Source organism: Chiloscyllium plagiosum, chromosome 15, assembly GCF_004010195.1.
Source record: "Chiloscyllium plagiosum isolate BGI_BamShark_2017 chromosome 15, ASM401019v2, whole genome shotgun sequence".
In the NCBI taxonomy this organism is placed as follows: domain Eukaryota; kingdom Metazoa; phylum Chordata; class Chondrichthyes; order Orectolobiformes; family Hemiscylliidae; genus Chiloscyllium; species Chiloscyllium plagiosum.
In genome coordinates, this window is record NC_057724.1 from 40,094,035 (window position 1) to 40,120,275 (window position 26,241).

General features: G+C 41.5%; 1 protein-coding gene across 4 annotated transcripts in view; it reads right to left on the reverse strand.

The window, feature by feature from the left end:
- The window catches only part of dlg3 (discs, large homolog 3 (Drosophila)), a 539,119-nt gene that overhangs the window by 314,715 nt on the left and 198,163 nt on the right, over positions 1–26,241 (reverse strand). For 3 of the 4 annotated variants that reach the window (XM_043704755.1, XM_043704754.1, XM_043704753.1), the window contains exon 1: positions 14,132–14,642. The exons of the other annotated variant lie outside the window; for it this stretch is intronic. In XM_043704755.1, the coding sequence (XP_043560690.1) occupies positions 14,132–14,452 (321 nt within the window). In that variant the 5' untranslated portion in view covers positions 14,453–14,642. Of the gene's footprint in view, positions 1–14,131; positions 14,643–26,241 lie in introns of those variants that run through there. 4 annotated transcript variants of the gene reach the window in all.

Consider the following 26,241-nt stretch of genomic DNA (forward strand, 5'->3'; position numbering starts at 1 on the left):
CTTGGCCATGGAAGATTTTAACTGTGTTGAAGAATCAATGCATGTGTTAGACGTCAGCAAATTGCAGGTTTATCTGCCCTCTTTCCTGTGATCGTCTTTCATCAGATCACAATCTTTATGTTGGACCTTGTTTTGATTTGTCTGTAGAACTACTTTCTTTCCTGAGAGTTTTGGTGATGTTTCCAGTCAGAACCATCTTATACTTGCATTTTAGTAGTTCCTGAATTTCCTGGTTATTCTCACCAAACCAGTCTTGATATTTTCTGGTTGAGAAACAAAGACTTTCCTTGCAGGTCCTGGTTATGATGGATCTAAAAGCAGATCAGGGACTGTGAACAATCTGTGGTTCCTCTTCATTACATTCAGTCAAGTTAACCACGAGGCACTGATGGAATAGTTCTTTCTTTGCAGAGTCCTTGCATGCAAACGTAATCACTTCATAGCAGAAATATACATGATAGTTAAGGACAATATAGCGTGGATTTCATGCTCAGCTGAATGATGATTCTGGTTAATATTTTAAAACCAACTTAAGTATCAATAAATGTGGACTTCGTATGTTGTCATTCACCATGAAGAGAATTTGCTGATGGCATAGACAAGACATTCTGTGCTGCAGCTTCTTTTTGCTGTTTATCATGCTTAACCATGCAAATTTTTGTTTTCTTGATGTCTGGATGAGAGGTTTGCTGGAAAAGCTACATTTTTTTTTGTCTGTCCCTAATTGCCCTGAAGGAATTTTAAAGCCTGCGTGAATCTTTATGATGAAAGTAGCCCCACAATGCTATCCAGGATTATGACCCAGTGATAAAGGCATAGAAGTATACATCCAAGTCAGGAAAATGTGGAACATGTTGAAGAATTTACAATAACATCCATTGCTCTTGCTGTTCTACATAGTAGATTAATCAGTTTTGGAGCTGCTGCTGAATAAGTTTCAGCCACTGACTGTGGAACATCTTTTGGCTTGTATATTCTGCGACCATGATACATGGTATTAAGCTGGAGGATTGGGTACAAATTACAAAATCCACTTTGTCCCGGGCGATGTCAAGCTTCTTAAGTGCTGCTGTAGCTGCACTCATCCAGACAAGTGAAGAATCACACATCTGCCTTGTGTCTTATGGTGATGAAAAGGCATTGAGGGCTCTAACATGAGTCATAATTCATAGATGCGGTAAATTTCAGTTGAGGTCAAAACATTGTATTATTTTTAAAGGAGTTACATATAGTTGTAGGGCAAAAGGGATCAAAGGGTATGGGGCAAAATGAGGAACAGGATACTGAGTTGGATAATCAGTCATGATTATATTGAATGGTGGAGTAGGCTTCAAGGGCCAAATGACCTGCACCTGTTCCTATTTTCAATGTTTCTATGTTTCTAGAATTCTCAGCCTCTCTCTTTCCCCATTAGCCACGACCTTATTTGAGTAGCTCTTTTGAGTTCCTGGTCAATGATGATCCACTGATTGCAGATGGTGGTAACGGTAAAGCTGTTGAATGTTAAGGAGCAGTGAGTCGACTTTTTTTCCCTAAACTGGAACTGACTGGCACATTTGCACAAGTCTCACTTGTCACTGATAATCCAAGTTTGGTTGTTGTCCAGGTCATGCTGTACATGGGCATTAACCATGTCATTATCTGAGGAATTGAAAATGGAGCTTGGTCAGTATATTCATCAGTAAGAAATTTTTCCCTCACTGCCTTTAATTTCTGTTTGAACTAGAGATCCCAGTTGCACACTCAGTTGAATGTTGCCTTGATGTCACCAAATTACTTGCAAAATCTGCTTGTGTCTACATTTTGACCAAGGCTGTAATGAGGTCTGGAGACGAATGGCCTGAGAACCCAAAAGAGCATCAGTAAGAAAGTTATTTATGTGTAAATGTTGCCTGATTACATTGTTGATGACACTGTCAATCGCTTTGTTGATAATTAAAAGTAGGTTGATAAGCAAGTATTGGATAGTTTAGCACAGCTTAGCTTGATGCACAGAACAGTTAGTTCTGGAGCACTAGTCTTCAGTACGAGAGTTGTGATGTCATTAGGAAACAATGCTCCTGGTTCATCCATGGCATTAATGGTTTATTGATATCACATGAAGTGAAATGAAGTAAGTGTAGATAGGTAACAATATTAGAAATACCAGAAGAAGGCCAAGAAGGCACTGCTGGATGAACATAATTGCAAATACTACAGTCTTGCCATTTACATTTACATGCTGACCTCTGGCCATCATTGAGAATGCAAATATTCATGGACCTGACATCTCCTACAGTTAATTGATCACTACTACTCATGACTGGACAGAGCAGTATTGCAAAACGTTGACCAGGCCTGCTGATTATGGGATTTCTTATAATTCTTCAGATGATTGAGGAAGTTCACACTGATATTCAAATATATATAAAAAAAGCTACTTCCAAATGATCTACTTAATAACTATCTTTCAAATAGAAAACCATACGACAAGATGCAGGAACAGAATTAGGTCAAGTGGCTCATTAAGTCTGCTCGCCCATTTGATCAAGGCTGGTATGTTTCTCAAGCCCATTCTCCTGCCTTCTCCCTGTGAGCCTTGGTTCCTTTACCAATCAAAAACCTATTCAGCTGTCTTAAATACATTCAATAACTTGAACGGGTGGCACGGTGGCACAGTGGTTAGCACTGCTGCCTCACAGCGCCAGAGATCCGGGTTCAATTCCCGCCTCAGGTGACTGACTGTGTGGAGTTTGCACATTCTCCCTGTGTCTGCGTGGGTTTGCTCCGGTTTCCTCCCACAGTCCAAAAAATGTGCAGGTGAGGTGAATTGGCCATGTTAAATTGCCCGTAGTGTTAGGTGAAGGGGTAAATGTAGGGGAATGGGTCTGGGTGGGTTGCTCTTCGGAGGGTCGGTGTGGACTTGTTGGGCCGAAGGGCCTGTTTCCACACTGTAAGTAATCTAATCTAAAAAAACTCCATAGCCCTCTGTGACAATGAATTCCACAGATGTACCACCTTCTGGCTAATGGCATTCCTCCTTCCTTCAGCTCTAAAGGATCAGGGCTGTGCTCTCAGGTTCCAGTCTCTACAAGTGAAAACATCTTCTCCATGTCTACACAATCCACGCCCCTTGGCATTCTGCAAGTTTCAATTAGATCCACCCCAAATCCTTCTATACTCCATTAAGTACAAACCCAGATTATTCTTGTAAACCTCCTCTTGACCCTTCCAATGTCAGTACATCCTTCCTTAAATACAAGGCACAAAACTGATCACTATATTCTAAATGCAGTCTGAACAGAGCTTTATACTGTCTCAGCAATGCATCTCTGCTCTTGTATTCTAGCCTCTTGAAATTAATTCTAACATTGCATTTGCTTTCTAACTGCCAACTGATCTTGCATGTTAACCTTAAGAGAATCCTGAGCTAGGGACTCCTAAGTCCCTAAGCGCATCAGATTTCTGAAGCCTTTCCCCATTTAGAAAGTAGTCTAAGTTTCTGTTCTTCCCCCAAAATGCATAATTTCACGCTTTCACACATTGTGTTCCACCTGCTCTCCTTGCCTGTCCAAGTCCTTTTGGAGCCCCTCTTGTTTCCTCAATACTACCTGTCTCTCCACCTCGCTTTGTGTCATCTGCAAACTCAGCAAAAATGCCCTCAGTTCCTTCATCCAGATCATGAATCTATATCATGAATAGTTGTGATCCCGCCAATGACTCTTGCCGAACTTCACCAATCATCAGTTGCCATCTTGAAAAAGACCCTGGCCTGCTGCCAGTTAGCTAATTCTATCCTATCTTGCCCCTAACAGCAGGTGCTCTTATCTTATGTAACCGCCTCCTGTGTGGCACCTTGTCAAAGGCCTTCTGGAAATCCAAATAAATCTGTGTGGAGTTTGCACATTCTCCCCGTGTCTGTGTGGGTTTCCTCCGGGTGCTCCGATTTCCTCCCACAGTCCAAAGATGTGCAGGTCAGGTGAATTGGCAATACTAAATTGCCCATTGTGTTAGGTGCATTAGTCAGAGGGGGATGGGTTGCTCTTTGGAGGGTCTGTTGGACCAAAGGGCCTTTTTTCCACTCTGTAGGGAATCTAAAAAAAAGTCACATTCACTGGCTCTCCTTTGTCTAAGTTGTTTGTTACCTCCTCAAAGAGTCCTAACAGATTTGTAAGGCATGAACTGTCCTTGATGAAGCTGTACTGACCCAGCACTATTTTACCATGCACTCCCAAGTACTCTGCAATCTCATCTTAAATGATGAACTCCAAAATCTTTCAAATAATTGAGGTCAGGCTAACTGTCTTCTGCCTTCCTCCCTACTTAAACAGGGGTGTTACAGTCGTCATTTCCGAGTCCTCTGGGACCTTCCGGTTTCCAGTGATTCCCAAAAGATCATCATCAATGCCTCCACAATCGCCTCAGTAATCTTCTTCAGAACCCTAGTGTATAGTCCATCCAGTTCAAATAATTTATCCACCTTCAGATCTTTCAGCTTCCTCAACAACTTCTCCATTGTGATGACCACTACACTAACCTCTACCCCCTAACTCTCTTGAAGTTCTGGTTGCTACTGGTGTCTTCTTCCATGAAGACTGATACAAAATATTTATTCAATTCCTCCGCCATTTCTTTGTTCCCATTACTACTTATCCAGCCTCATTTGCCAGCAGCCTAATATCCATTTGTGGCTCTCTCTTACCTTGTTTATATCTAAAAACAACTCGTAATCTTCTTTTATATTACTAGCAAGATAACCTTCATATTTCATCTTCTGCCCATTCCTTCCTAAGTTGTTCCCTGTTGGTTTTTAAAGGCTTCCAATCTTCCAGCTTCCCACTAATCTTCACCAAATTACAAGCTTTTATGTCGTCTCTTACTTGCCTTGTCAGCCATGGTTGCCTTTTAGTACGTTTCTTCTTCCTTGGGAAGAATTTCTGCTGTGCCTCCCAAATTGCCCCCAAAACTCCTGCCATTGCTGGTCCAACATCCTCCCTGCTGGGGTCCTCCCTCATTTCTTTATAGTTACCTTTACTCAATTGTAATACCATTTCATGTGTTTCCAGCTTCTGCATCCCAAGCTGCAGGGTGAATTCTATCAAATTGTGGTCACTGTCCCCTTGGGCTTCCTTCACCTTAAGCTTCCTAATCAAGCCTGCCTCATTACACATCACCAAATTTGGAATTGCCTGTTCCCTGTTGGGGTCTACCATAAACTGCTCCAAAAGAAATTTTGTAGATATTCCACAATTTCCTTTTCATAGGATCCACTACCAACCTGATTTTCACAGTCTACCTGCATAGTGAAGTCCCAAATGATGATTGAAATAGGGCCTTCCTTACATGCCTTTTCAATCCCCTGATCTCTTTTCTGTCCCACATCCTGACTACTGCTCAAGAGGCCTGTACACAACTCCCAGTAGAATCATTTTTCCTTTGCAGTTCCTCAGCTTCACCCACATAGTTTCTATACATCATCAACCCAAAGAAATCCAAACATATAAAGAGAAAACAGGAATTTTCTGCATTGCTTCGCCTGAGGCCCACTGAAGATGTTGCCTAGTAGGGTAATGAAACATCTGGAAATGAACCTTGCAGCTCAATGAGCAAACTTACATCCAAAACCTTAACCTGAGCTACAAATCTTCTCAAAACTTGCTAAGTTTCTATACCTTCCAACTCTATATCACTTCTTCCTTTCAATTCAATTTCATTTCTTAATAACAAGGCAACCCTAATTTGTCCATCTTCCTGCACTTTTGATAGGACACTATTCCTTGTTTTGTATAGTGTGCATTTAAGTACAACATCCTCAGTCCTACATTAACTGCCCTCCTTCTCATAGATCTTCCCTTATCGATTGTGCCTGAAGTTAGATTTCTGACTCTCTGTCCTATTACTTGTTCTGGACACTTTAATAACTTCTGCTGAGCCCTCTCCATCTTTAACTTGTTCTATAACTTTACGTGCAAATGAACTCATTTTAAAGTCCTACCCACAGCCCTAGCTATGCAATTCCTCAGGACTCTAATGCCAGCATGATTCCCATCGGAACAGCTAATTGGTGCTTGGCTCAGGTGGTAATCTGGAGATTTTTACATTTGTGGTTCTTATTTATAATTGAACCTTTTGCTGCTCATATTAACTGAGCAGAACCTTTCATGCCTTCCTGCCATGGGACCAATGCGAAACATGACAATTGGATCTTTCCCCTCCCACTCCAACTTCCTCCGCAGCACAGATGAGATATACTGAATATGGACACTAGGCAGACAACACAACCTTCCTGACTCTCGATCCTGGTCACAGAGAACAATGTCTATTTCCCCGCCAAACTATCCTGTACAACCACAGTTTTCTTTTCTCCCCTGTGGTGCTATGATCAGTTTGCTCATCTTCCTTACAGCTCCTGCTCTTATCTACACGGCGAGCAAGAATCTCAAGCCTGTTAGACAAGCTCAAAGACTGAAGCTACCTCCTGGATCCTTCTATCTGTCTTGCTCATAGCTACACCGTCTTGTGCCTGACCACTGACTGAATTTGTGGTGGTTAATCAAAGGGATGTGAGTGCCTCCTGAAACACAGTGCTCATACAACTCTCCCCCTTCCTGATAGGTCGCAGTCTTCAAACCTCAGACTCCAGCTCATCAACTCTGAGCAGTGTTCCTCAAACAACTAACACTTGCTACAGATGTGGTCATTACACAATGGGGTCCACCGGTTTTCACATCATGCAGATGCAACACATTGCATGATCTGCATCTCTAGTTATTAATTTGATTTTTAATATCTTCCTACTGATATTTTTGTTTATAACCTGTAAATATTTCCCTTATTTCTTTTCAATCTGAAAATAACCTATAATGGTTAGTCAAATTAGTAGCTATTGCCAACCAATGAACTTATGGATTTCCTGTGATGTCACAGCCTTTTGCGATCAGCTCCCGATCCTGGACCTCAATTTATCCTGTTTAAATCTTACAAACTATGAGCCAAAATAGCAAGACAAAAATATCTGTTCCGCTCTGCTCTGAGTTCGCACATTGCTTCCAGATTCCCTAATATATTCACTCAGGCTGCATGTCACTCTGGATGTGATCTCTCCTTCCTGACTGTGTGCAGCTTACTTGTCATGCATGATTAACTGGCTCTTTTTAAAATAGAGCTGAGGTGAACTGAGATGACTCACTAAGTTAAGCTTCAATATTAATCAATACTTATTGAGGTCCTTTTCAGGTTTCAGGTGATTTACTAATAACCATCCCTCAATCAGCTGAGCCAACTCCCTTATTAACCTTTTAACGAGATGACTTAATTTGAAACTTTTAAAATGGAGAAAAAAAAATTACCAGTTCTATTCTCACGTTGCTTTCAAATTCCCCATACTGTATACTCGCTTAGGCTGTGTCTCATTCTGGATGTGATCTGTCCTTCCTGACCATGCACAGCTTATGGTCAATAACAGTATAGTTGTCTCATTTACCACGTGCAAAATGGCAATCATGTTTCCTGACATCACAAGTCATTAGACAACAAAATGTTTGGGGTTGGAGTGCTACATCACTCTATCACAAGATCACAAATTCATGTTCTTACACCATATTTATGTTGCAAGTCATTAATTTTTGTCAGAAATCTCAATTTTATAAAAGAAAAGCATTACAAATGCTTAAATACATATTGAAAGTATTTAGCATGTTTTGCAACTGAAATGAAAATGTTGATCTTCAAATCTGGCTACCTGCCTTTTAACTTCTAACTAAATGTCTTATAAGCATCACAATATGCAGTCACCCTTCAAATCATAGTGGACTCTTTGTACCTAAGTAACTGTGGGCTTTGAGCTTGTCTGCGCTTGCATAAATGTGCCAAAATTCAAAACTCAAATAGGTGCTAGGCAATAAATTTAGAGGAAATTTTCTAAAAATTGGAGATGTTAATTTGGTCAAATTGGGGAGTGCTGGCTGACAGATAAAAACAGGAGTGCCAGACATCCTGTTCACTCTGACAATGGACTCTGAGGGAGTTGGATCAGTGTCAAAGACCCTCCACATGTAAATACAGGATAACTTGGTGATGGGATACTGGCTTCTGTTGAGTTATTTCAGTGGCAGTGAGACAGAAAAAGAGTCCCACTAAACATACATTGTGTAAGACAACTCAGGTTGGTATCCAGGAGAGTGCACATCCTGGAAAGTCCACTTAGATCTGATTTTGAACAGTTAAATTTCTTAGCAACATCCAAATTAGAACTAATGAAAATAAATGTCTGGTTAAGTGGTCACCTGGTTCAAATGAAAGTCAATACGGGTACGGCTATTTCAGTGATCGCAGAACCAGACTTTAACAAAATATGCTCTGGCCGCCAACCTTTAAATTTGGACAAGACCTCAGCTAGACTAAGAATCTATACCAAGGAACGTTTACAGATTAAGGACACAACTTTGGTTCCGGTCTCTTCAGAGCATCAACTGGTTCAATTAGCACTAATTGCAGTAAAAAGCTTGGGCCCAAGTTTGAGGAGGTGAAATTGGTTGAGAAAGATTCACCAAGATTTTTTTGATTAGAAATGGCAGCTGAGTGATGTCCTAATTAAATACCTGGAAGCTTTTCAGGAAGGTCTAGAAACTTGCACGTTGACCAGAAAGCAAGGCCCGCTCAGTACCATTTGCCTTATGGGCAAAAGTAGAGGTAGAAATCAGAAGGCTGTAAAGTAATCATCAAACCAGTCCAGTTTGTGGAATGGGCAACACTGGTTGTACCGATTGTGACGGCTGACGAATTGGTTCACCTTCGTGGAGATTTTAAACAAACAGTAAACCACTTTTTGTAGCTGGATAAATACCAATCCCTCCTTATAGAGTATTTACATGCAAATCTAGCATGGGGGCTGTCCTTCATGAAACTGGTCATGAGCCATGCGTACTTGCAATTGTGGTTCGATGAAGATTCTGAGAAGTACGCTACAATTAATACCCATAAGAGTTTGCATCAAGAATGCCATTGGAGTATGGTCAGTCTGTTCAGTTTTTCAGCAGATTAGATTAGATTAGATTCCCTACAATATGGAAACAGACCCTTCGGCCCAACAAGTCCAAATCGACACTCTGAAGAGTATCCCGCCCAGACCCATTCCCCAACTCTACCCCTGATTAATGCACCTAACACTATGAGCAATTTAGCATGGTCAATTCTTCTGACCTGCACATTGTTAGACTGCTGGAGGAAACCGGAGCACCCAAAGGAAACCCATGCAGATATGGGGAGAATGTGCAAACTCTATACAATCGCCCGAGGTGGAAATTGAACCCGGGTCAACTGGTACTGTGAGGCAGTGCTAACCACTGAGCCACAAAGGAGAACATTTTACAATGTCTACCTCAGGTCGCTATTTGACATGCCAATAACCAGGAAGACCAACAAGAAGCACTCAGAGAACTTGGATATTGTCCTTAGATGTTTCTCCCAGTCAGGTGTATGCCTTAGAAGGGAAAGATGAGTGTTCCAGGCACTCCAAGTGACCTACTTGGGCTACAGAATCAGCAAGACCAGATTACACCGTTGAAGATAAAGTGTGGGCAATTAAAGGTGTCCCAACTCCCACATCTGTACGGAACTAAGGTTTTTCCTTGAGCTGGTGAAATATTACAGAAAGTTCATACATAACTTAGCCTCCATTCTGTCACCTTTGCATCAACCCTTAAAAAGGTGTTAGCCTCGGAAACGGTCACATTTCCAAGGCAATACTTCCAGGAAAATGAAGAAACAGCTATAATTTTCTAAGGTGTTGGCACACATAGATCCTAAACGATCCAGTATTGACATCCGATGCCTCCCCATAATATATCGTGTAGTCTTAGCTCATAGATGGCCCAAAGGAGATGGCCACCTAACAGTGTATACATGCAGGAGTTTGGCTAATGCAGAGTGTAAATATGCTCAAATAAAGAAGGAAGGTTTGGAGTCAGGAAGCTCATATTTGAAGTCAGAAAGTTTCATCAAAATCTTCATAGATGTAAATTTGTAATAATAACAGAGCACAAACTCCTAATAGGCCAACTTAAAGAGAACAAAGTAGTGCCGCCCAAAGCTTCAGGCTGAATTCTGCAGTGTGTTCTCATGCTAAGTGTGTATAATTACAAGTTGGAACACCATCTAGGAGGCCTAGAAGCAATTACAGATGTATTGAGCCACATCCTGCTGGCAGATACATCACCGGTGGCAGCACCACTGGAACAGTCTGTAATGGTTTTAAATTTTCTGGACACACTTCCAGTCACAGATGACAATTCAGACTTTGGATACAGAAAGATCCAATCCTAGTAAAACTGAAACAGCTGGTGGGGATGGGAGAAACCAAAGTGATTTCATAATCAGAATTGAAACCTTTTGGACTTAGAGAGATCAGGTCACAGTCGAGGATGACATATTATTATGGGGATCAAGAGTAATTGTCCCGAGCAAACTTCACCACCAGATACTGAGTGAACTCCACCAGGGTCATCCAAGGGTCTCTAAATGAAGATGTTGTTAGAAGGTTATATCTAGTGGATGGGACTGGATGCAGACATAGCCACATTGATGAGGCAGTAAAGACAAAACTTACCACCTGCAGCTCCCCGCATTCAAGGGAATGGCCGGCAAACCCTGCACTCGATTACACGTTGACTATGCAGATCCTTTAATGGGCTCAGTATTCTGAGTCATTGTGAAAGCCCACTCAAAGTGGCTAAATGTGTATAGAGTTCAGTTGTCAAACACAGGGACGCGATAGAAAAACTGTGCGCATTATTTGCAATACGTGCACTCCTGGAAGTGTTGGTCACGGTGCGGCACGGTGGCTCAGTGGGTGGCACTGCTGCCTCACAGTACCAGAGTCCCAGGTTCAATTCCAGCCTCGGGCGACTGGCTGTGTGGAGTTTGCACACTCTCCCCGTGTCTGCGTGGGTTTCCTCTGGGTGCTCCAGTTTCTCCCACAGTCCAAAGATGTGCATGTTAGGTGAATTGGCCATTGTAAATTGTCCATAGTGTTAGGTGCAATAGTCAGAGGGAAATGGATCTGGGTGGATTACTCTTCGGAGGGTTGATGTGGACTGGTTGGGCAAGAGGGTCTGCTTCCACACTGTAGGGAATCTAATCTAAAAAAAAATTACCAGCAGGGATTTTGAGTATTTCCTAAAGTTGAATGGTATTTAATATCTAGGGTTAGCTCCAAGTCATCCATCATCCAATGGTCTGGCAGAAACTTTGAAGGTAAGCTTAAAGAAACAGTCTACATCTTCACTAGATACCAAACTGTCCCAAGTCTTATTTCATTATAGAACCACCCCTTAGGTAACTACAGTTCCAGTAGATTCGCTAATGGGGAGTAGACTCTGCACCAGGTTAAATCTGATCTTCGGAGACCTGGGGTGGGAAGGTGAAACAGCATCAGGAATGCCAAAATTGACACAAGACTCTGTTAAGCGAGAGAGACAGTTTACTTCAGGAAACAATGTTTAGTGTAGGAACCATGGGCTGGCCTTACATGGAGAAGAGGCATGATCAACGTGAGGCCAAATTTAATGATAAATAAAGTTTGGGTAGTTGCGATGGTCCTGAACATGCATGTGGACCATATGAAAGCTGCAAACTTGCAAACAGTGCGGGAATAAAACATGCCCAGCTCCTCAACTGGCCTTCGGACTATTCAGAAACTCATGGGTTTTCCTGGTCTGTCAAGCATTGAAAATGTTTTGGAATCTGAAATACACATAGTGGATATCACCACCTCAATGCCATCATCAACTAAAGAAAAGAATTATTTTCTTCTGAGGCGCTCCGGGTGCAAGAGGTGAGCTACTGTGTGTTACACACCGCCCATATCAGAGGTAGAGTTGGAGGAATCTGACTTGGTGTTAAAACTTCCCAGGAGGAGCTACAGAAAAAAAGCTGGCCTATGTCCTTGGACTCAGAATGGGAGGGATATAGTTACTGTAACAAGGTCAGCCAGGTGGATCTCATAGAATATGAGTTTCCTGATTGGGGCTGTTAATCTGATCCAATCAGGGAGCCCTGGCTGACAGATACAAAGAGGAGTGTCAGACATTCTGTTCACTCTGAGAGCTGGCGCTGAGGGAGCTGGATCAGTGTCAATGATGCTCAACATGCAAATAAAGGTTGACTTGCTAAAAGGATACTGGCCTCTGTCGAGCCATTTCATCGATCACTTAGCAGAGAAGGTTAAAGAGAGATTTAATGGGGGTTTTCAACATTTTGAGTGGTTTGATATAATACACAGAATGAAACTGTTTGCACTAGCATGAGGGTAACCAAAAGATGCAGATTTAAGGTATTGGGTAAAGGAATCAATGGAGATATGGATAATTCTTTTTTTGCTGGAAGGTTTTGATGTACAATGCATTCTCTGAAAAAGAGTAGTAAATGTCAAATCAATGGTAACTTTCATATGGAAATTAGACAAACACTTGAAAATGGAAAACAATTGCGAATTATTCGGGAAAAAGCAACAAATTGGAGACCTCTTTCGAAGCGCGACCATGAGCATAAAGGATCACATGATTTCCTTCTGTATGACTTCATGAATCTTACAAACACAGTGCCCATTAAGATTTGCTGAGGCTGACTGGAAAATGCGTATATTTATTTGAAATGTGAGAAGTAGAATATAATTCAGATATGAACTTCATTCCCTTATAGCTGAGAATATCATAATTTGCAATGCATGAATCCTTGTTACTTGACACCTATTATAAACAGCAGGCCTTGTTGTTTACTTAATTCCCACATTATTTAAAATAGAACAAATCTTCAAGATCAATATTCTCCTAAAACTGATTATTCAGATGCCAATCTCATCTCAGATTATCTGGTATTCCCCAATGTGTTTATTCATAAATTTATTAATTTACACAAACAGTGTCTCTCCACATTTACAGGAGAGAATTAATGTAATTAAAGCAGCTGAAAGTGAATACTTATTAATACAATATCCATTTTGGATCTATGAGGATCATCTAAAGAAAGTGGCACTCAATGGGTTAAAGCTTGGTTTTTGTATGTATGATGTGCTCAGCAGTGACATCACACAGCACAGATGAGCGACTCTACATCTCACATCAGAGCCTGTGTCGTTTTTCTTTTATGATTTTTGAAGAATTCAGGAAGGTGTATGTATTTTTAAAAGTAGAGTACACAGAAGATATACAGGACGACATTTACAAAATGATCACATTCCTGTTCGTGCATTGCCTGTCAGGATAGGCTATTGCGACAATATTGAGCTTTAAACAACAACAACAGCTCTCAGAACCCGATCACTGTCCATTTCTTCCTTCCCCACTCCCTCCAGGATGGTGCAGCCCTGCACAAACATTTGCGCTTGATGCAAGTCTAATGCAATCAGCCGTGTTGCTTGTTTAGGGGGGGGGGCGCAGGAGCAACATCCAAAGCATTGAGTCTATTCAGATAAATTATAGTGGACATGTCACACTTCATTATAATGAATGAAACAATAAAGATTGCAGCTAAACACCAGAATCTTTCTCAGAATTATTTTGTAACAAATTCAACAGGCGAATCACGATGTGAATCTATGCCATACATATGTTTCAGCATGTATTGAAAAAAATCTCACTGTATCCTAGCAGCAGCCCCAATGAAAACCTTTTGATCAACCGCTCATAATAGCTCCTATTCATATTGTACAGTGAATGATTTTTCAGTCTCCATTTTATTTCACAGTAATAATTTTCCTAGCTTTCTCTACTGGTTAGGATTAAGATGGGATAGAATGTGGAGCTGGGATTTATTTTCCTCCAAGATATTACTAACCCATGATAACAGGTTACAAGAAAATGACAAACATAAGCCTACAAAAAAGCAACTAAAGCCTATTCATGATTTACAGCAGGATGGCACATACCATTGCAGGGTCTGAACAATAGAAATTCAAATTATTCATTCACTGCAAAAATTCACAATTGCAATGAGTAGAGAATGCACATAATTATTATTGATGGCATATTTCACGATTGTATCATAAAAATCATTCAAGCAGATAGATGCACCAAACTCCACTACTGCATTTAGGCTATATCCCTCACTACACAGCTCTCAAAAGATTTTAAATGAAAAAATATTATAGCCATACCTGTTCATACCAGTCACGTGTAGAACATGTACACTCCGGCCACCATCCACCACTGTTGCCATTTACCTTCGGTGCGCTCTTATTTTGGCTTTTAATCGGTCCACTATCACGGGAGGTTGGGATGAGCTTGGTTTTATTCCTGGCAGCAGCTCCGGATGAAGATGGCAGCGTCTGTGAGCTGAAACCACCATATCCATATGGTTCATGCTGCCATTCAGTGTAATTCTGTGGTTCCATCCGTCGAAGAGCTGCCATCCTGGTTGCCTCATAGCACTCTGGACACTTGCAGCAATGATGGTTCTTGTGTAAATTTGCTTTCATGACCAACACTATTGTTCAAATTCTTTTTCCCACCTTAGGAGTCAGAGGAAACAAATTAAATTTTTTTCTTTATTTTCAATCCAGAATGAAATAGTCCCCGTTCTTTGTCCCTTCTTTCTTCTTTTTGCTGCTTCTTGCTGTTAATGGCAGACCTTGCCAGCGGAGGCGAAAGCTGGAACTGCAGAGCGCTCGATGCTGGCCAGTGATAGACTTGAGGATGCAAGCATCCCTCCAGCAACCTTCTCTCAGACAGCACCAATCAATATGCTGCACAGAACAGCATTCAGATACCTAGCTCTGTCAGCAGCAGCATCAGTAGCCTGCATCACTTCAGTATATCCTGCTGTTAGAAATCCAATAAAACCACTATGAACAAATGCAGCACTGATATTAAGGAGCACTTTCATGATGACCTTAGGGATTGGAACTGTTGCCCTTCGTCCCTTGACTGCTATGAAACACCATCTGCATTGATGAATGTGCTCTGGTGAGTAAACTCAGGACTTGATTAGTACATCCTAGTCGCTCAATATCAGGACCTTTCAGAAGCTTGCTAGGGCTATCATTATGATATGCCAGATGAAGGGAGAGTGATGTCTAATTCTAAGCAAACTAGCATAAAATGTTCGTCCTGACTAATTTTCAAAATGTAACAATTTTGAAATTACCTTTGGGTCCTGGATTATAACGTGAACTATTTATTACCCTACTGGGCTTAGTTATTCTGAGAGATCATATTTGTTATTTTTAAATTGCTTATTTGAATTTCTGTTTGGTGACCAGTTGTCAGTAGGTTTCACAACATGTGTCACATATACAAACAATGGGAGTAAATATAACTTTGGGTGAAGGGTTGAAATGAGTGAATCAACAGCTTGTCTTACATCAGTCTTGATTTTTATTTTCATTGACTTTAACAGAAATAGAAAAACAGGAGGAGTAAAGTAGGGTAACACTTCATTGTCTCTTGTTTTGCACTACTGATTCAAAATTACTTCCTTGAAAATGTACCTTTGCCAAACATGCTTTATGGAGTCTTGCATGCTAATTTTCTGAGCATATTATCATAATTTTTACAAACTTGTGCAGGGGGCAGTCATGTTGCTGTACCCCCTGTGCTATATTACTGTTATATCCAAAGCATCTGATGCCATAGGTTAGCGGCAAGCAAAGTGAGTATGCTTCAAAAAAACAGCCAAGTCTGAAAATCTTAGGGAGTAGTCCTTAGTCCAGTTAAGGGGATATTCAGGGGGTCTCGCCACAGTCAGTCCAGCACAATATCCACCTCAGTACGCCACAGTCAATCAGCCACTTGCACGTGTACCTCATGCATTAACCAACTATGTAGATTACAAATCCTGGATACAATCAAACCTGCTATATCACTGCAGTCAGGACAATGATAGACAATGAGCCTTGATGGGAGGTGGGTGCATCACTGGATTACAACATGACATAGCATGGAGCAGATGATGGCACTTACCTTTGCTGTTGTTGCCCTGGGAAAAAGATGATGAGCCTCCTCTCCAACACCCTGTCCAGCAGCAAACGAAGTCCCTGTCACCAAAGTGGGCTATCAATTTGCCTCTCTTAGGCAACTTCCTTGGAATTGTGTAGTGACACACTATGATGGTGAATTACTGATTTGCAGTGCTTGGAAATGATGCACAGTTGGAATTAAAGGTGGCACTGGCAGCATAACATCAGAAAGCACTGGCATTGATGAACACATCAGCTTCTGCTGAGCATAAGGGCTGGGTTGTGAAGGTGGAAGCTTACTTAACAAAATGAGCAGTGTAAAACTGCTTGAGAAAAGTTGCCAGGGTTCACAGAAGAAACTTTTCATGAAACTTCCCAAACTATGGGAAATACATCCCTTGTCTTTCAGCAGCAAGTGATAGACAGAGCTAAGCAATCCCAAAACCGACGGATCAACTCAAAGCTCTGCAGTCCTGCAGCATCCAGTTGTCAATGGTGGTGGACAATTAAACTACTCAGTGGAGGAGGAAGGTCCACAAACATCTCCATCCTCAATGATAGAAAAGCCCAAAACATCAGTGCAAAAGATAAGGTAGAAGCATTTGCAGCAAACCTTAGCTAAGAAGTGTGAGAAGTGTACCTCAGCTTCCTCCTATGGTCCCTAACATGACATATACCAGGCTTCAGCCATTTCAATTCATTCTGCTTGATATCAAGAAATGGTTGGAGACACTGGATACTGCAAAGGGTATGGGTCCTGATAACATTCCAGCAACAGTACTGAAGACTTGTGCTCTAGAGCTTGTCTAATAAAGTTCTTTCAGTATGGTTACAACCTTGGCACCTACCTGCCAATGTGGAAAATTGGCCAGTGTGTCCTGTACATAAACGGCAGGACAAATCTAACCTGGCCAATTACCACTCATTAGTTAACTCTCAATCATGAATAACGTAATGGAAGGTCTTCAAAAGTGCTATTAAGCAGCACTAGCTCAGCAATAACCTGCCCAGTTTGGTTTCTCTACCTTATTACAGCTCTCTACCTTATTACAGCTTTGGTTCAAACATGGAGAATAGAGTTTATACCCATAGGTGAGGTGAGAGTGACAGTCCTTAGCATCAAGGCTGGATTTGATCTAGTCATACCTGGCAGGTAAGAAGATGTTTATGGTTATTGGAGGTCAATTATCTCAGCTCGAGTATATTTCTGCAGGAATTCCTCAGTGTTCTCTCCTAGGCGCAATCATTTTCAGCTGCTTCATTAATGACCTTCTGTCCATCATAAGGTCAGAGGTGGGAATGTTCAACACCATACATGACTCTTCAGATACTGAAGCAGTCCATGTTCAAATACTACAAGATCTGATAATATCCACGCTTGGGCTGAGAAGTGGCTAGTAACGTTCACGCCACACAAATGCCACACAAATGCCAGACAATGGCCATTTCCAATAAGAGACAATCTAACCATGCACCTTGATTCAAAGGTGTTATCATCACTGAATCCCCACTATCAACATCCTGGGGTTTACCACTGACCAGAAACTCACCTGGACTTGCCACATAAACAGAGTGGTCACAAGAGCGAGTCACTCAACTCCTGACTCCCCACCAGCTACAAGCCACAAGTCAGAATGTGATGGAATATTTCCCACTTGCCTGGGTGGAGCCCCAAAATCACTTAACAGCCTTGATACCATCCAGGACAAAGCAGCCTGCTTGATTGGCACCACATCCACAAGCATCCACTCCATACACCATTGATGCTTAGGAACAGCAGTGTGTACTATCTAAAAGATGCACTGCAGAAATTCACCAAATCCTTAGACAGCAGCTTTCAAATCCACAACCATACTTCAAACTATAAGGACCAAGGACAACAGATATAGGGGAGCACCACTACCTGCAAGTTCCCTCCAAGCAACTCACCATACTGACTTGGAAATATATCCTTGTTCCTTCACTGAAACTGACGATAGTTGGGCCACAGACACTACTCTAGGGAATTCCTGCAGAGAGTCCTGGAGCTGAGCTTATTGACCTCAAACAATAAATGCTGGCCAGATGCCCAGACTTCACGAGTAAATAAAATAAAACTTATGAAATGATTCATCAACCTGACTGCAATCGGCCTGTTTCACAGTTTGAATAATAATCTCATTTCATGTCTAACGAGTAAATAATTGCTTCAAGTTCTGAGGAAGGGTTACTTGACCCAAAATGGTAACTCTAATTTCTTTCCACAGATGCTGTCAGACCTGCTGAGTTTTTCCAGCAATTTCTGTTTTTGTTTCTGAAAATATCGTCTGTTGATTTATCTTTAAGAGTTTCTCTTTCACTCTGTCCGTCACTCTTTGCGGGATGCTGTGACTGTTCTGTTTTTCCTCTCCTGCTGTTCCTTTCCTCCATACTAGTACATTCACAGATTTTTTGGTTTTTACTTAGATATTTTCACAAAGGATGAAACTTCCCCTCTCTGGTGTGGCATGAGTAATGGCAAAAAAGATAGGAAAATGTGGAGAGAATAATAAAACCTGATTCTTAATGATGATTTAAAGCCAAATAAGGCAAATTCAGAAGCTTGTCATTGAGCAGTATTCGTTTTATTTCCATGCATTTACATCACATTTAAACCCTACTTACATCTCTTGCAATTCTCCTCTTGTTCACTAAGAAACCAGATTGTGCAAATTCCAAACATGTAAATCAAAGCAGGTATCTGGTAGCTCCCCAAATGCTTCTTCTGCTTCTTCAGAACAACACCCCTGTATGATCCATGCTCTCCAATCATCTGAACCCTTCATCGACCCAAGTTAGAATCAGCAAACCACCAGCTCACACATCATCATGCCTGCTCTCAGACCAACTAAAACACCATTTTGATTTTGAATTCAGAGATGCCTATGACTTTATGCTTTTGCCAGATTGCTTTACATACAGAGGCAAATGCATTTGCACAAGATGCATCATTTGGCTCTTAGTTTAGTTTTCTAGAAGAAATATGGAGATTCAATATAGGGTCATTTGCACAATTTTGAGGGAAGTGCAGGAGCAGAGGAACCTCAGGGTTTATGTGCAGGATTTTCTGAAGATGGTTAGGCAAGTTGAAACAATTGTTAAGAATTATATTGAATTGAATTTATTGTCACGTGTACCAAAGCAAAGTGAAAAGCTTTGTCCTGCGAGCAGTACAGGCAGAGTTGAGTAGAATAGATAAGTAAATAATAGGTAAACAGCAGCAAAAACAAAACCACAGGTACATGTGAATGTTAAGAGTTTGTGAGTCCATTAACAACAGTAGGGTAGAAATGGTTTTGAAACCGGCCAGTGCATGTTCAAGCTTCTGTACCTTCTCTCTGATGGTAGAGATTATGGAAAAACATTGCCAGGGTAGGATGGATCTTTGAGAATGCTGACAGCGTTTCCTTGACAGAGGGCCTGGTAGATGGATTCTATAGATGGGGGGGTTAGCCTTTGTGGTTGTCCGGGAAGAGTTCACCATGCTCTGTAACCATCTCCGATCTTGAATGGTACAGTTGCCATACCAGGTAGTGATACATCCAGACAGAATGCTCTCGATGGTGCACCTATAAAAGTTGGCAAGGGTATTTGCTGTCATGCCAAATTTCCTCAGCTGCGTGAGGAAGAAGAGACGTTGTTGGGCCTTTGTAACCAATGCGTCCACATGAAGAGTCCAAGAAAGCTTGTTGTGGGTGACCATTCCAAAGAGCTTGACACTCTCCACTTGTTCCACCTCTGTGCTGTTAATTTGTAGGGGGGCAAGAGTAACATCCTGCCGAAAGTCAATAATGAGTTCCTTGGTTTTGCTGGCATTGAGATTTAAGTTGTTCTCAGTGCAGTAATCAGTCTCGAGAGGATAATAGTGTTGAAGGTTGAACTGTAGTCAATGAGTATGATTCTTACATAGCTGTCCTTGGTGTCAAGATGTTCGAGGGAGGAGTGAAGAGCAAGTGACGTGGATCTGTTAGTTGGATAGGCAAATTGGAGAGGGTCAAGGGTAGTGGGGAGGCTGGAGTTGTTTAATGCCATGACCAGCCTTTCAAAGCACTTCATGACCACCAAAGTTGGGGCTACTGGGCGGTAGTCATTGAGACATGCTGCATGAGCCTTCTTAGGCACAGGGATGATGTTGGCCCTCTTGAAACAGACAGGGCCAGTGGCCTGCCACAGGGATAAGTTCAAGATGACTGAGAAGACCTCTGCCAGTTGATCTGTGCATGCTCTGAGTGCATGGCCTGGTACACCACCTGGTCCCATTGCTTTCCTTGGATTCACACGAAAGAAAACTGATCTGACCTATGATGCAGTGACTGTTGGGTCAGGACTTGTCAAACTCCTCCCCGCTGAAATTCTGCTCAAAGCATAGAAGGCTTGAGATGATCTGGGAGGGATGTGTCATCGTCTGTTATCTTGCATTGTCTCTTTTTAGAACCTGTGATGTCATTCAATGCTTGCCATAGTTGCCGGGTGTCTGTCTGGGTCTCTAGTTTGAATCGGGATTGGTCCTTGGCTGTCTTAATGGTTGTGCGAAGGTCATACTTGGATTCCTTATATTTGAGTGGGTCTCCTGACGCGCTTGGTTTTTAACAGGTTCTGTATGTCCTGATTCATCCAGGGTTTCCTATTGGGGAACACCCGGATTGACTTCCTTGGTATGCAGTCCTTCACACACTTGCTGATAAAGTCTGTGTTGGTAGTGGCGTACTCACCCACTGGACCTATGGACTGTTTGAACATGACCCAATCAGCCGATTCCAGACAGCATCGGAGTTAATCCTCTGCCTTCTCCGACCAGCACTGTACTTGGATCTGTGAGGGGGTCTCCTGCTTCAGCTTTTGCCTGTAAACCGGGAGAAGAAATACGGCATTGTGGTCGGAGTTCCCGAAATGAGGATGGGGGATGGAGCGGGAGGAATCTTTCACAGTGGTGTGGTAGTGGTTTAAAATGTTCGGGCCCCTGGTGGGGCAGGTAACGTTCTGGTGGTACTTGGGCAACACCTTCCTTAGATTGGCTTAGAGTCATAGAGATGTACAGCAATGAAACAGACCCTTCGGTCCAACCCGTCCATGCCGACCAGATATCCCGAACCAATCTAGTCCCACCTGCCAGCACCCGGCCCATATCCCTCCAAACCCTTCCTATTCATATACCCATCCAAATGCCTCTTAAATGTTTCAATTGTACCAGCCTCCACCACATCCTCTGGCAGCTCATTCCATACACGTACCACGTGAAAAAGTTGCACCTGAAGTCTCTTTTATATCTTTCCCCTCTCACCCTAAACCTGGTTAGCACTGCTGCCTCACAGCGCCAGAGACCCGGGTTCAATTCCTGCCTCAGGCGACTGACTGTGTGGAGTTTGCACATTCTCCCCGTGTTTGCGTGGGTTTCCTCCGGGTGCTCCGGTTTCCTCCCACAGTCCAAAAATGTGCAGGTTAGGTGTATTGGCTATGCTAAATTGCCCCTAGTGTTAGGTGAAGGGGTAAATGTAGGGGAATGGGTCTGGGTGGGTTGCACTTCAGCTGGTCAGTGTGGACTTGTTGGGCCGAAGGGCATGTTTCCACACTGTATGTAATCTAATTTAACCTAATCTATGCCCTGTAGTTCTGGACTCCCCGACCCCAAGGAAAAGACTTTGTCTATTTATCCTATCCATGCCCCTCATAATTTTGTAAACCTCTATAAGTCACCCCTCAGCCTCCGACACTCCAGGAAAAACAGCCCCATCCTGTTCAGCCTCTCCCTGTCGCTCAGATTGATTGAAGTTGCCAGTTACAATGAACAGGACCTCGGGGTGTTCTGTCTCCAGGGTGTTAGTGGTGGAGTACAGTATATCCTGAGCTTCCTCAACCTTTGTTTGTGGCGGTATGTACACAGCAGTTAGTATTGCAGCGGTAAATTCCTGTGATAGATAGAAAGGGCGGCATTTGATGATGAGGAATTCAAGGTTTGGTGTGGAATTCAAGGTTTGGGGAGCAATGGCTGTCCAGGGTTGCAACGTCTGTGCACCACAAGTTGTTGATTAAAAAGCAAACCTTTCCACCCTTTGTCTTACGTGAGGATGCTGTACGGTCCATACGATGGATAGAAAAACCATATAGGATCCTTAGCTTTATAAACAGAGGCACAGAATATAAAGGCAAGGACGTGATGTTGCACCTCTATAAATCATTGGTCAGACCACATATGGAATATTGTGTTCAGTTTTGGACACCTTATTTAAGGAAGGATGTTAAAGCACTGGGAGAATTCAAAGGAAATTTACCAGAATGATACCAGGAATGAGGGATTTTAAACACAAGGAAAGATGACAGAAATTGGCTTACTTTCTTTGGCCCAGAAAAGATTAAGCGATTACCTTATTGAGGTGTTTGAAATTATAAACAATTTTGATAGAGTAAAGAAGAATATTCTGTTTCCAATAGTTAGTATGTCAGTAACTGGGCGTCAAAATTTTAAGACTGTCAGTAAGAGATCTAGGAGTGAGATGAAGAGAAACTTCTTTACTCAGAGTTGTAGGATTTGGAATGTACTGCTGGGAGTGTGTTGGAGGTTGATTTCATATGAGGTTTCAAAAGCAGGCTGGATATATATTTGAAAGTGATGAATTTAGAAGGTAACTGAGATAGGACTGAAGAATGGAACTAGCTGGGTAGCTCTTTTGGGAGCCAGTACTGTCATGATGGACTGAATGGCTTCCTTCTGTACTGTAAAATTCTTTGATTCTATAATTTCTTAATGCTCACCCACTTTACTACTAACGTGAAGTCTGCTTGCCTCTCTGAGCACACACTCACTGACTTCAGCACTGACTTATAGATTGCCAGCTTCTCTGTGGCTCATATTATTTTCTGAGCACACACAGTCTTTAATGCTCAGTTACAGGCTGCCAGTCTCTGCCTCACATTGCTTTTTAGCACGGGGGGACAGGCAGGCAATTTGTGAATGGAGTGTACTGAACAGTTAATCCGGCAGTCAGACAGGGAGTGTCACACATATGTGACACCATTGGAGTCATAGCCACAGAGTCATAGCGATACATTCTATGGCAAATTCAGATCTGCAGTATGTGCTACCAGTTTATGTGGTAAACACACTTCTCCAAGTAAAAGGCAAGTACGAAAATCAAAGTAGAGCAATCCTCAGTGGGTTTAAAGGTGTTCATAGTCAGTCAGGTGGTATGACCAGTTAGTCAAGGGACTCATCTAATTACACTACAGGGTGTTAGTCAAGTCAGTTAGGAAGATTTTTCAATTTTAGGAAGTTGGTCCTACTAGAATCTGGGGATCATTGTTCTCACAGTCTAAGGATCAGGTCAAGTGCAAGCAGTCCAGAGATTATAGTACATAAGTGCAATAGGTTAGTCGGGATATTGAGTTATCAAGTCAGGGATGAACCATTTTTACTGCAATGAGACAAAGGAAGGGATTGAGTACATGGAAGTATTTGGTAAAGTAGTTAGTGGTGAGAGGTCCTTTGTGAATGAGTAGCAGTGCACTGGGCAAGAAGAATTAATCGTTTGGGAGAATGAGGTGGGTGGAATGCTATTCCAGTAGATATGATGCATGTAATACATGCAGTCCATGCGCCTTGATAAGATGTTTGTGCGGTGGCAGAATTGGAGTGAGCGCTGGCACTGTGAGTGTGATGGTGGCACTAACCCTTCCAGATCATGTATGATCATTAATCTTTCTTCCAAACTGCTGATATTCCTTATGACTCAGGACACAGCACTGACTTGAGCTGCAATCTGTGTTCAAGTTGGCTGCGTCTGGTGGCATATATCCTATGGTAGTTGATTAAAAACAGACTGCCCTCCTCTCCATCACCCCAACTATCAAACCTCCAGGCCTCTGTCGACAAAGTAAAAACCAAGCTTTCCTTTCCACTGGGTCATGTGTTCAGCAATAATATTCAAGTACCAAAGTGAGGGGCAGTTCCTAGCTTGCAATACGTAAAGTAATGTGTAGGTGGGCTGTAAACACAAAGCCAGAGATATGGAAACTAGCGAGTCCCAGTGTGGTGAATGCTTCTGTCTCTGGTCATGCAATTTTGCAAGAAAGATGCCCAAGCGCCTGGAGATATAATAAATGAAATGAAGAATGGAAGTTTGTGTGAGGAATATTATTCTCAGTGACAGTCAACTGGGTGCCATTAATCTTACTCAACAAAGCTATTTTAACTCCACGTAGCAAACTTCTGTCCATAATTTTGAACATGAGGCCAGCACTAGAGGACACTGTTTTAAAATTAGTGTTGTCCTTTAAGGACAGAGATGAGAGGAATTTTATTTGCTTTCGGAGTGCAATATGAATTTAGATTAATGTGCCTCAGAAGGTGGTGGAAATGGGGTAATTGAATATACTTTAAGGCTGTGATAGATACTTGTTAGGCAAAGGAATCAAAGGTTAGATGGGAATGTCAAAATTGGAACACAAACAGATCAGCCATGATCACATTGAGTTGCAGAGCAGGCTTAAAGGGCCGAATGGCCTACATCTACTTGCAATTCTTAAATTCATGTATTTCTGACAGTTGATTCAAGAATAATACTGGGTCCTTATCAACATGGCACTGCTTACATACAGACTGTTGCAGACAGATGTTATTAGTATCAATCTCTTGCTTCAGAAATGATCAATGCTGCAGTGAACATGTCTATTCTCTTAATCAGTGAATATCTCATTACCTTCCCTCACTTTTCTATGCCCTTTCTCAGGTTCAAAAGCCTTATCACAAGTCACCATCTTCCATTATGGATCACTGACTTACAGTCTCTCAGGTAAGGATTGCAGGATAAAATGCTGACCAGTTTAATCTTTCTGCCAGAATGGTGCAGGGAACATTCAATGCCTTGCACTTTAGCTAGGAATGGTAAACTTCAATGAAGAGAAAGCAAATTTTAAAGAGAGACAAAACTAGTTTGAAAGAAAAAATGTACATTGCTTAAGAAAATTGACTTAAGTATTTCCACTTGATATCATTTATTTGAAGCCTTTATGTTTCAAACCACACCCATTAGTTCAGTTATAAACAATTTCTTCTCAAAATGTAATGGCCAAATTCCAATGAAGCTTTGTGCACAGACAGGATATGGTCTAATGTAGTTACTTGTGGCAAAGATATGGATCATGGTATGAATCCTGGAAAATTTTTAAAGGACTCAATAACATCAGGAGATAGAGAGAATTGATTTTTCTTTTTTAAAATGTTGTGGGTTGTTTCATCAGTTTTTGCCATCGCTGTTAAACTATGAGCAGAGTTTTCAGAGCGTATTTTTGGTTGATGATTGGCCTGAAGCCTCCTAAGTGAGGTCGAATCTCTTATTAAAAATATTTTACTTTTCAACTTATTAGTTATAGAGCATCAACCAGGCAGAGAAAGCCTTAAGGAAGTGTTGCTTAATTGTAATGACATTTGGTTAACAAAGCATGTTAAGGTATGTGTTTTACTGAGTGCATTCCTCTCTTGTAATATTTCAATTTTCATGCTGGTGTTACAAATAAAGCTATGCAATCAGAATGAATGTAGCCATTCATTCTGATAGCAGCACAGCATAACACACTGTGCTGATTAGGAAATAAATCAATGGCTATACTGGATAAGACTACGAAATTGTCAATAAAATGCTTTGCCATAATAGAAAAGAGTGAAATAGATGCTAGGTTCCATTAGCAGATGAATAGGGTACAAGCTCATAAATTATAGAGATTGTACTGATACTGGAATTGTATAAGATATTGGGAGGTCTAATAGAGAGTGCAGAATGTAGTTTTGATTTTGAGATTTTACGTAATGTATTGTTGGCTATGCTAAGCTAAGAAGTAATTAATAAAGATGATTGTGGATATCAAGTATTTGTGAGGAGTTATTTCAAATGGGACAACATGAGATGATCAAATTGAAATTCTCAAGAAAATTGAAAAAGTTGATCAAAACAAATTGTTTAATATGGTGAACGGTCTGATTGAAAGGTGTCAAACTAAAACGTAAGAAATTAAGAATGGGAGCACAAGGAATTCACTAAAGATTATGACATTTCTGCACTGTTACCAGGAAATGTTATTGAAAGGGATAAGAGAAATGTGTTCAAGAAACATTTGTAAGTGTTTCCAGACAGAAAATGACTAGAGAGATATGATGAGGAGAGTAGGTAGGGTTGATTTACAATGATGTTAATTCACAGTGGTTGACATGCAAGGCCTAATGGTTTCTCCCCCTATTACTGAAAATTATAATGTACTTATGTAAATATAGCTAAATTGAATAATTATCTGTTGCTATAGCA